At 40.5% G+C, this 12,432-nt stretch overlaps 1 protein-coding gene across 2 annotated transcripts in view; it reads left to right on the forward strand.

Annotated features, from left to right (window-relative positions):
• RPP30 (ribonuclease P/MRP subunit p30) overlaps window positions 1-12,432 on the forward strand; it is a 33,922-nt gene that overhangs the window by 13,900 nt on the left and 7,590 nt on the right. For both annotated transcript variants that reach the window (XM_042458632.1, XM_042458631.1), the window contains exons 6-10: window positions 349-438; window positions 2,458-2,574; window positions 6,890-6,919; window positions 7,932-7,969; window positions 10,551-10,630. In XM_042458632.1, coding sequence (XP_042314566.1) covers window positions 349-438; window positions 2,458-2,574; window positions 6,890-6,919; window positions 7,932-7,969; window positions 10,551-10,630 — 355 coding nt within the window. The remainder of the gene's footprint in view (window positions 1-348; window positions 439-2,457; window positions 2,575-6,889; window positions 6,920-7,931; window positions 7,970-10,550; window positions 10,631-12,432) is intronic.

The following is a 12,432-nucleotide window of genomic DNA, read 5'->3' on the forward strand; positions in this document are numbered from 1 at the left end:
TTGCAGTTTGGTCTCCAACAGACCACACTTTTTATAGTAGACCTCAGTCCCCCTATTGAGTGAGTATTTATGCCTCACTCCACACCTTGAAAATTCTCAGAGCAACTTGTATTTCAGTAAAAAAAGAAGAAGAAGAAAGTCCCTATTCTCACACTTACAATCTGAAAAAAAAGTGAAACAGAAAGAAAAGAGGTTAGGGAGGGGAAAGAAAAGGAATGCTTTCCTCTGGGTGATTTTCCTTAGGGCTCTGCAGTGCTAGTGCTTGCAGGAGAACATCTAACATTATGAGAGAATGTCTTTTGCAGGTCTAATACTTCTTTTGAAATGATTGTCTGGTTTCTAATGCAGGTGGCTTGTACAACTTTAGATGTAGACCTTGTGTGTATTGATGTAACAGAAAAGCTGCCCTTCTACATCAAGAGACCATCTATTAATGTGGTAAGATAGCTTAAAAATTTATTGTATGCCTTCCAAGTTATGTTTATTTGTGTTTTTATTTGGATTTTTTCTTTTGTCTTTTTCTTGCATGCTGATGTCTACTTAGATACTTTGGAAGAATGCATGGGCTTTGTGTCAGCCTTTCTGATCCTGGTGCACTCTAAATGTGCTAGACTACAAACCCCATGGCCCTTACTGGCTGGAGATAATAGCATTTGTTGTCAAGCACATCCAGAGGCCTCTGGATTGGGATGAACTAATGTTGTACCTAATTGGGGGGGATCTAGTTTTTACATGAAAATCTGGCATCCTTTCAAACTACACCATTATAGACTATTTGTTGAGTCACCCTTATCTAGAATTCCAAATCTGAACTACTCCAAAAGCCAAACCATTGTTCATGGGTGGCTGAGATAGTGACACTTTTGCTTTCTGATGGTTCAGTGCATACAAATTTTGTTTCATGCAAAATTCTTAGATTTGACAAGAATCAATTGGGGATATGACCCTGTGCATGTGGAGGTATGACTTGGACCACAAGTGGATGTAGCCCTCTTCCATGGGGGTACCTTCTGTGGGAGTACCTTGGTGTGATGGAACACTTATCTAGGCTGGGCCCACAGTTGCAGCCCTTGGGCCCTTGTCACACTTACCTTGTCCCTTTCTCTTCAAGATCTCTCCAGTACTCTGGTCTCATGAAGACTGCTTTTCTGGTTAAGTGGCTATGTTAATTAATGGGTTCAGTGTGACAGAGCATGACCAATTCTCCCTTTATTTCTTAAACAAAAAGAGTCAGACACAGTTGAAGAAAATAAAACCGTAACGATGTTTTGTATAACAATTAAGATACACATGAACTTGCTAAACTCTTTCCACATTACCAATTCCCAAAATCCTATTCAGATCTTATCAATTTCTCTCTTCCCAACTGGTCTTCACGCTTTCTCTGACTGACCTAACTAAGAGGCTTGACAGAACGGCACTTGGCGCAGCACCAAAAGAGCATCATAAAGCTGCACCGCCACAGCTATGGCACTGCTTGGAGGGCGCAAAAAGGAGCTGTTATCTGCGGCTCCATTTTGTGATCTCCAGAAGCCAGATTAGGGCTGTGACATGATTTGGGGGGGCGCAAAAAGGAGCTGCTTTCTACGGCTCCTTTTTGCGCTCTCCAGAGGTCAGACTGGGCCCTTTGGGGCGGTCTGTATAATCCTTAATTCTTCATAGAGAAGTCTCTAGGTCAGTGGTTCCCAGTCGTTGGTCCTCTAGATGATTTGGATATCAGTTCCCAGAATTCCTGACTGTTGGCCAAGTTGGTTGGGGCTTCTGGGAGCTGAGGTCAAAAACAAAGGCAGACCAAAGGTTGGGAACCACTGCTCTAGGTTATATCCTCCAAAGCCCCTCCACAGCATTCTGAAGGCTGTGATCGCTTGCCCTAACCAGGCTTGTCCAGCTTCTCAATTCACAATTGACCTGTACACTGAGTTATGCAGTGTTGTCTCTGTTTCGGACAGAGGACTCAGCCAGATCCAATAGTGCCTTTAAACCTGGGATCAGGAGCTTCAGTGAATTCACTGATTTTGGAGCCACCGCTGCCATACATGAAGTTTTCAGATCACATGTAAACAAAGGTGGGCAAGAGAAGCCTCAACGCTCTCTTGGGCTACTTATTGTAATGGAATCCTAATTCAGTGTTGGGTTTTCTTTCTTTTTTTTTGAAGTAATAATAATAATTTAAAAATATAACTTGCACACATGTGGAATCTGGGATTGCTACAAGGCAACACCCTATGACTTGGAAATCTAAGAGCATGAACAAGGAATATGTTGCCTTTTTATGCTACAAATGCCAGGGTCTCATGTGTGCATGTGTAACTGTTTTTTCAGGAGATGCTCAATCCACTGCGCCGCCTCTGTTTTATAGGGAAAGTGAGAGAGGAAAACTCATCAATAATAAACAATAGTTGTGTGGTTTGACAGTCTTACTGCCTTCAATTTATGATTTTTTTCTTTCATGTGAAGGCAATTGATCGAGGCATCTACTTTGAACTTCTTTACGTTCCTGCCATCAAAGACTCAACCATGCGAAGGTACACGGTTTCAAATGCACTCAGCCTGATGCAAATCTGCCGTGGAAAGGTGAGATTAGAAACATAAGCGTTGGCCCTGTAATGTCCTCCTCGCTGCTGCCCCCCAAACCACTAGCAGTTGTCTTATTGGTCTTTGGTATCAGCGGCTCAAGCCTTTTTTTTCTGCATCAATCATAGTAACCATGTTGTTCGGCAAATACTGTCTGCTTGTGTTGACTAATCTGTTTCTAATGAAGATGCCAGTATTTTCTGACCCACTTTCTCAGTTTATTCCTGAAAAACAGCATAAATCCTGGAGGAGATCTCATTATTAAACCAACAACGTGTCTCTCCTCCTAAACAGATGTCTTTAATGTTTTCTTGGATTGATTTGGTTGCACCTTGGTGGAAAGGAATGCAAGTGGGAGGGGGTACCACTCCTTATCTGCTGTTTCCTTGCACTTGACTGAGGAACGTGTTTCTCTCCAGATGTTTCTGGACTACAACTCACATCAGCCTGTTTATTTATATTTATTTTTTAAATTTATATACTTTCTATTCTCAGCACAGGATTCAGGGCAAATTATGAGAAGTTAAAACAAAGTACAGTTAAAGAAACTATTAGTACAAATGTTTTTAAAAAATTAAACAGCAGTTGTTTTCAAATGCAAAATTAAAACTATTTAAAACACATCTATAACATAATAAAAAATACAAGCACAACTCACCCAATGAAAACCTGCTGCTGCTGTCACAAGTTAGAAATTATTTGGCACAGCCAATAATGAGAACTGATGGAATTGCAGTCCAACAACACCTGGAAGTTCCTTAACTGTGCCATAAAAGGAATGTTCCAATTCTGAGTTCCAGATTCCCTCAATCAGGAATTTTGTAATACCATTTGCCTCTCCCGAGGCGAGGTTTCAGGAAGTGGAACAGGAAGCATTTCTGCCTTCTTCCCCACTCACATGCTGTGCTGAAAGGAATGGTCCTGAAAGCTGCCATATCCAGAAGAATGGGCATGACTCCCATGATATTGTATAGTGCTGTACAACTTGAGCTGTATGGAGCAATTTTAACACTCTCTTCCAGGGTTAGTGAGAGACTTTTTTTTGCAGTTGGTGGACAACTTTGGAGGATCTGGGGCCCAGTTTTCCACAGCCCACATCCATTATGGGCTACTTCACCTTCTCCCACCCAAACCAGAAGTGTCTGGGAGTCTGTTTCCTTATTTTCCAACTTTTAAAATAGAAACAAGACACATGGGGACCATTAGTGAGTGTTTGTGTGGCTCTGGGGATGCAATAAAGCAAGGATGGGTAACATGTTGTCACCCAAAAGGCCAACATGTTACCCATCATTGCTTTATTTAACTTTAAGAAGTGGCACCTGGGTGGTCCTTTTTTATCTTCCATCCTCATCCCCATTCTCTTTTGTGTCATTTCTTTTAGCTAGTAAGCTTGAGGGCAGGGACTCCCTAAAATTAGTTTTATCTGTCTGTAAATTGGTTTGGTGGAGCCCATAAGGGCTGAAGAGCAAGGTAAAAAAACTTTAAATTAAGAATACAGCTGTGATGAAAGAACTAGGTAGGATTCTTAATTATACAGATATAATTGAATACCAAAGCCAGGATCATTCATGATACAATATTTCTGATTTCTGTGTATGCCTGGGAAAGCTGGAGAGTAAAGAAAGCTGACAGAAAGAAAATAAATTGATTTGAAGGGTTACTATGTTCTGTGGTTACGATGAAATCCTAAAAAGCCAAGTGAATGGGTCCTAGATCAAATCACCTGAATTCTTCTCTAGATGGAAGATAACTAAATGGATATTACATTTTGGCATATCATTATGGCAAGACTCATTGGAAAATACAGTAATGCTTGGTAAAGTGGAAGGCAGTAGGACAAGAAGAAGGCTGCATTATAAATGGATAGACTTGATCAAGAAAGCCTCAGCCCTGACTTTGCAAGACCTGAGCAGGGTTATTGGTGAATGTTGGAGCTCTCTCAGTCATCAAGTCACTATAAGGTGAAGTTGATTTGGTGGCAAATAACAACCATATAGGAATGAGGGGAAAGCTGTGGAGAGTGCAAAAGGCTCTTATTTTCATTCTTCTCTCCTGAAAGTTCCCTTGTCTAATTCAGGGAGGAGTGTTTGTACCTATAGCCTTTTGCCTCAGACTGCCCCCATCCCACCCTAGTCCTTGCCTTGAGGATGCTACGTCCTGCTAAGGGCTCAAATAGACCACTACCCTTCCTACTTTGCTGCCCTGATTTATCCTTGAATGGATATCCTGAACAGCCTACCAAAAAAACTGTTGATCAGACTCTCTTGTGCTTTTCCTCTTCCTTTTATGTGACAACCCAGTGCCTGGGGAGTCTCAGTAAGATGCTTGCTTGGTCTTAATATATCCCTGATTCACTTCACAATTGATAAGTACCAGACCACTCACATGCTGTGCTGAAAGGAATGGTCTTGAAAGCTGCCATATCCTGAAGAATGGGCATGACTCCTATAATGTTGCATAGTTCTGTACAACCTCAAGCTGTATGGAGGATATAGAAGTAAATTGCCATTTCCTTTTATTCTTGTCCTTATGGCCAGGAATGCTGCCAGCTCTCTGCTTGCATCCAGCTTTCTAAGCCCCCTCCAATGCTCTTAAGATGAATAGTGATTAGTTTCCCTTTCTGCCAGGGGTTTTTTGCAAATGGGCACTACCTGTGCTAACTGGGGGATTCTGGGAATTGTATTTGAAATAAACAACTTTCCCAGGCTCTAGGCATAGCGTGTCTCTACAGTTCTTGTAAATCTCCTTCTTGTTATTAAGAGCCTCCTCCCATCATCATTTTTTGAAATACAGCAAGAAACATGAGAGTTGGAAAAAGTCTCAGGAGCAGAATTCAGTTCCTGGCTTTTTGATATGCAAATGGTGCCTCAAGCAGCTGTTTCCAACTTAAGCTTCATCAGATCTCTGTGCATCTGGGGTTCACAAGAATAGAGAGGTGGGGAGGGTGCCCCATGAAGAATTCAATTTCTTTCTTTTTTATGTTCTTGGTATTTAATTATTAAAAATATGCATTTTAAGATAGTTGTTGAACTTTTTAATTAATTAATTCCAAGCTCTGATGTCAACCACTGCTTGCATGAAGCTGCACTCAGAAACCAGCACCATAAAACTAGAGGGAGCTCCACATGAACAGCCCATTGGGTTTTTAAGCCAGGCCACATAGCTTGGACTGTACATGCAGATCCAGTTTTGCCATGCGTATTTCCATGGTTGGGCTACAATTGCTTGTACAAAGGCTTGTAGTTGTCTGTATTCTATCATAAATGTTCCAAAGGTGATTGCAATGGCACATAAAAAATCATTCCCGAAGAATTCAGTTTCTGAAGCATCTGAGCTTCCTTGTTGAAACAGAATGTTTTCTAGCTTTTCTAAATGCAAGGGTAAGATCTCAGGACTGAGTGGGGGAATTGAGTGTACATCCAAATGTAAAATCCTTTCTGTTTCCATAATTTAGATTACAGAAATTTCTTAGCATGGAATTTCACAGAATTAGAAACTAGGGCTATAGTTCCCAGTATCCCCCCTTCCTGCTGGATTCTTGAATCAGCCCTGTGAAGTACAATTCAGAGAGCAAGAATGACTGGCTCAAGACTGAGCAAAGATGAACCCTGTTCTTCCAAGCTGAATTCCAGATGTTTTAGACTACAAGAAATTGCCCATATGTTTTAAACTACAAGACCCATAATCCATTGCTGTTGGTGATAGTGAGACTGATAGGAGCTGGAGGACACACCACTTGGATGGCAGTAACTCTTTTCCATCCTTCTCCAACCCAACACTCCAGATGTTTCAGACCACAGCTCCCATCAACTTTGGACCATGCTGGTTGGGACAGATGAGAAAGGTGACCCAAAACATATATATGACAACAACCTGGGGAAGGTTTCACACTGCTCTTGGCTTACCATGGCTCCATCCCAACATCCTGAATATTTTTTCTCTACATGCCACAAAACAGTTTTGACATTTAATTACATTTAATTTCAATGTAATTAAAATCTTGCTTTCCACACTTATCCTGATAGGTTCTCAGAGCTCCTTTCACCCCCAAGTGATTGCAAGGATTCCTTCCATTTGCTTGTGTGACAAATATACATGATGTTCTGCACAAGGAGATGTGCACAGATTCACTCCAGTATGAGAAATAGGAGGCTGCTCAGATCACACGTTGGTTGCCTCTTTTGTGAGAGCATATAGACTTCTACATTGGAGGCACTAGTCTTGGCAGAAGAAAGAGAATGTATTCAGCACTGTCACATGGACTAACTAGTATTCTGTGTCATCTAAAATGAATAATTTTTCATTATTTTTCTAGAATATCATTCTATCCAGTGGAGCAGAAAGGGTAAGTGAATATGGCTGTGTGTCATTCTATAACGCTTGCTGGGCATCTGACATTCACAATCCATTTTAAGTTTTCCCGTTATGTTCATCCTTTTGTTAACAAGACAGCATTTTCACATTGTCGTTCTGCATACTCCATTCTGGTAGCATGCACATGGGCCTTGCATAGCACTCACAGACCATCAGTGTATCATTTCCCTCCACAGGTTCCTCAGTCAATTTGCTGCTTCAGCCAATGAGAAAAAAGTCCTTCCTTTCTTGTATAGGCAGTGTTCCTTCCAGCTTTCCAAAAAGCTGCTCAAAGGGTGCATGAAAAGTCACTTTCCTGTACATCTTTACTTTGTAAATCTCATTCCTCCCAACCCATCCAACACTCATCGGACTGTAGACAACAATCCATCACTCCTTGCTGAGGAAGATGGGATAGCAAAACTGTCCCACATTCATGCAAACTCAAGGTTCCTTTAACTATAGTCAGACCTGTTGTTGGGTTTTGTAGGAACTCCCAAACAGGGCTATGTTGATGCTGAATGACACAAATAACTGTAAGATGTAACCTGTTTCCATTTAAATAAAAGAAGTGTTTAACTGACTATTCTGGGAAGCACTCTAAGGCATAAATACATTTGTTAGTCTCAACTAGAATAGATTATCATCATCATCATAATTCCATCACTTTTTCCCCAGTTCAGGACTCAGTTCAGCTAACAGGGTTTTTTTAAGTTAAAAATTCCCAAAATACAAAAATTAAGAAGTGATTAAACTATCAAAAAAATTAAAACCAGTTAAAAATATGAACCGCAAAATAGACCCATTGGGTCAATGGAAGTTTGGTATGTTAGCACCTGTATAAGTTCCATTGACTGAATGGGTTTGCCTTAATTGGTCCAACAACTTTGATTTAGACTCTAGTCTCCCAGGTTTGACTAGACAGCAATACAATTATACATGTGTACAATTGTGTATTTATGGTCTAACATCTGTATAAATTGTGGTTTTGTTTTCTTTTGTAGCCTCTACAACTACGTGGTCCATATGATGTGGCAAATTTGTATCCTTTACAAGTGTGTTAGTTAGAAAATGGAAAACCTTACTTGCTTGGTAGTACAATAAATGTAGCTTTGTTCTGGCCTCTCCTGCTGAGAAGTAAACCCAAAGCAGTAGAATGCTGACAAATAGCAGTGGTTCTGTGAGTGTGGTGAAAGGTTGCTTTGGGGAGGAAACCACATACTACATCTAGAGGCAGGAGTATCAGTGTTTGTCAGTGGTCAGATGTGGGATGGTATACTGAATCAGAACTTTAGAAAATTACTTTTTTGGAACCCCACCTGCAAGAATGACCGTGTTGGCTCGGGCATTCTGGGAGATGTAGTACAAAAATAACCTTCCCAGACAGTAATAATACTATGGACGCTCAAAACAGCCCAAAAGGAACAGAAGAGGTAAAGTTACCAGCAATTGGAAAAGATAACAAGTTGTGAAGGGGTGGAGAATGTGTGCCTCTTCAGTTGTTGGACTGTAATTTTTATCATCCTTTCAAATGAGCTATGCCAGCTAGGGCTGATAGGAAATGAAGTCCAGGAACATGTGAATGGCAACATGTCCCCACCCTGAAGTGGAGGAAGTACTGAATTGGATATGGGAGAGGCAAAGTCTGGGGAGAGGAAAACATCATCCTGGGAATGTCTGGGGCTATAGGGCAGAGGAGAGCTGGAGGTTTATAGACCCTGGATCCTAAGGGTACAGCAAAATGAAACAGGTAGTGTGAAATTGAGAATAACAGGTTACAAAAATATATATATGTATATGATCTATACATAAACAGAACAGTGGGAAAACCATGCCCTAATGCATAATGGCAATGTATGGGGCACCTAGCTATGATGTTGTAGCTATACTGTATTGTCTTCTCTGACCACAGAAAAGCCACCAGAAAACCTGACATCTGTCCTGAGTGAAGGAGGTCTGGGGCACTGAAGGATGACATGACCAGTCCCTTTTGCCAACAAGCAGCTGCATGAAAAGCAAAAGCAGAGGCCCCTTTGGGGTCTTGTCACAGCTCCTTGTCACACTGCAGCTCACTACCAGGAGTAAGCTGTATGTGTCGTCCTTCAGTGCCACAAACTCCAACACTGCTGAACTCCTTCACTCGGTACAGCTGCCTGGCTTTTAAGGTATGTTTTAAGGACATCTGTCTTTGTGACAATGGTACCATAACCATACATGTGAATATGAAAACAATTACAAGGTTTCAACTCTAATTTACACCATAGTAATTGTGTAATGACATCAATTGTGACATAGTTTGAGAGTTGGACTATGACTGGAGACCAAGGGCAAGTCACATGCTGTCAGCTCAGGGGAAGGCAAAGGCAAACCTCTGAACAAATCTTGTCAAGAAAACCCCATGATAAGTTTGCCTTAAGGTCTCCATAAATTGGAAACAACTTGAAGGCACACAGCACACACAATTGCCCAATAGTTTTCTAGCCAGCATTTCTATAACAATTGAAAAGGACTTTCAGTTAGCCTATAGCATTTCAATGAGCTTTGTAACTTTTCCATCATTCTATGCTATTATTGATGATGCCATGCTCCTTGACAAAAGCAGATAGTACCTGCCGATTTGCTAAAACTATGAAGTCCTAAAACTTAGTCTACCTTTTCCTTAATTTAGAAATTTAAAAAAAATGTTTATGCATTTCCAATATTTTGCATATAATGTCTTAAACTTCTACAGATATGTGGAACCACAAGTTTCTCAACTGTAGATGTGTTGATGCTGATTCAGTTCTGATGTTAGGGCTGTGTGTGTAAAGGTACAAAATGGATAAAAAGATAATGAATGTCTTCTGAATGTTGGAAATGAAGCCATATCAGATGCCTGCTCCCAGAGAATAAGTGGATTGGCTCCATGAATTGTGTGGATTTCAATGCTGTGCCTACTAAAACCAAAATAATAATAATCATCATCATCTAATCAATGGATTTATCAGGCAGGCTTTTCTGATTTGTCTCCTACCTCTTGTCTGGAAGAACTGAAGCTAAATACAGTTAAGATGCCTCTTGGACTTGCTCTACTTTTGGGTTCAGTTCCCTGATCTCTCTATCACCCATCTATCCCATACCTTTAAAGGCCTCCTCTTGTTGACTGATAAACAAGTGTGTTTCTTTTTCCTTCTCGTTGACTAATAAATAAAACATGTAGAGGCCCATCTACGCTACAGAATTATAATGTTCTTATTCCACGTTAACTTCCATAGTTCCATCCCGTGAAATACTGGGATTAGCAGTTCGGCCAGAGTTTTCTAATGGCTCATCAAATTGCAAGCCCTAGGATTTCATGAGATGGAACCATGGCAGTTAAAAGTGGAATAATAGCACTATAATTCTGTAGTATGACTTGGCCCTAAGACCTCACCACAAAGAGACAGGATATGAGTATTGCTGTGAAAGAGCTCCTGTATTATTGTAACTGATCTTTGAAGAATGAACCCTTGTTTGAAGTGCATGGGGCAATAAAAGTTTTCCTCCCTTAGCATCTTGAGTTCTCTCCCATGCCCCGCAATAAAGAAATGGGTCTTAGCCATGCTCCAGTCTTCCACATGAAATTCCTTAATGAAAAATGTCAGAGGGTGGCTGTTGGGACTCTCAGAAGGTAATGCCAAGGCAGCTGTTTCAGCAAATTGCCGTGCAGTTCTGCTTCATGGAGGTGAGCTGGGTTCAACTTGATTTGATTTTAGCCCTTCAAGTTAAATTTACTTTGGCATGTGTTATAGCAAAAGTGTCAGTGATATGGCCAAGAGGAAGGGGAAGCATCTCCTGTGGGGCAAATGGCTTACAATTTCATTCCCCTTCCTTCAGTTGCTGGATATATATGGCTACTTGAGAGAAACCTGTTCATAGTACCTTAAGTGTCATGGTTCCATTTTAGGGAATTCTGAGAGTTGTAGTTCAGATACATACATGGAAGGCTGTCCTAGAGAGCTCTACTGCATGTGTGCGCACACACATGCACACACTTACACACAGACACATAAATATAGGAAAATGTCTTTCTCATGTTTCCATGCATCTGAGGAAGTATACTAAGCCTGAATCTGCACTACTGACATAATCCAATTTGACACTACTTTAACTGCCATGGTTTAATTATATGGAATTCTGGGAACTGTTGTTTGTTGTGGCACCAGAGCTCTCTGACAGAGAAGGCTAAATATCTCACAAAACTATCATTTCCAGAATTCCATAGCATTGAGCCAAGGCAGTTAAAATGGTGTCAGACTGGATAATTTCTGCACTGCAAATGCAGCCCAACTCTACGAAAGCTTAATGCTGCAACATATTTAGCTCACTTAGTCTCAAAGGTGCTACAAAATCTGTTTGCATCCTTAAATATAGCATTAGAGCTATAAATCTTAAGATCTGTTAGGGCAGAGCCTTGCTGGTTAAAGTAGTATCAAGCTGTTTTAATTGTATAGTGTGAATACACTCAAAAGCATTTTGCATAGGAACTGTCACTGAACAATAAAACAGAAATATAAAATAAGGCGAGTCAGTGTGCTCTCTCAAAACTCAGCTATGTTAAAAGCTCAGCTGTGTCAAAATGAGAGCAAGCATTTAGATTGGGGAGGCTAAAACTGAAATCTAGTGTGGGGTTTGCTCCTTCACCCCAGATTTTCACTCACTCATTCCCAGTGCTGCTACTATAAGATTTTTGCACAGTACAAACCCACTGAACAATAGAAACTCATATCCTTCATTTTAAGAAGATTTTTTATTTGGAATGCAGATGTTCCAAGCATTACTGGAGTCATTGAAAGTGGCTGAAGTATAGTAGCAGTTGTTACAAGCAAGAATAAGCTGGCAGCCTCCATGGCTAATCCTAAGGTTCTGAAAGAGCATTCAAATGTTATTTGTGAGATAGTGAAATGTGAATGAAAAGAAATGTGATTGAAAGGAAAAACTAATTCAAGTTGTCTGAAGCAGTGGCATATAATTTGAAGAAATTTTGGTTCAGAAAATAGTTGAACCTTAAACAAACTGTCTCATGATTTAAGTCCACATACAGTACTGTGGTCAAAATAGGCTGAGATTGAACCAGTGTGGTAGTATTTAAATCAGTATTTGAACACTCACAAATTTTTGTACATAGTGAATAAAAAAATGGCTGTTTATATCAATAAAATGTTTAGAGTATACCTTTTGTACATAGTCTAATATATAAAGTGTCAGTCAAGCTTTGTATCCATATGCATTTTATTCTAACATGATTGTGAAATGCCAGTACTGCAGGTTTTTATTGTTTTATGCTATATGTACTATAAGGTAGATGTAGGAACCAAAGTGGTGTAGTGGTTTGGGTGCTGGACTGTAACCCTGAAGACCAGGGTTCAACTCCCCACTCAGCCATAAAAACCCACTGGGTGACCTTGGTCAAATCACACTTTCTCCGCCTTAGAGAAAGGCAAAAGCAACCCCACCCCCAGTAAAAGAACCCTGTGATGGGTTCAC

Source organism: Sceloporus undulatus, chromosome 3 (assembly GCF_019175285.1).
Source record: "Sceloporus undulatus isolate JIND9_A2432 ecotype Alabama chromosome 3, SceUnd_v1.1, whole genome shotgun sequence".
Lineage (NCBI taxonomy): Eukaryota > Metazoa > Chordata > Lepidosauria > Squamata > Phrynosomatidae > Sceloporus > Sceloporus undulatus.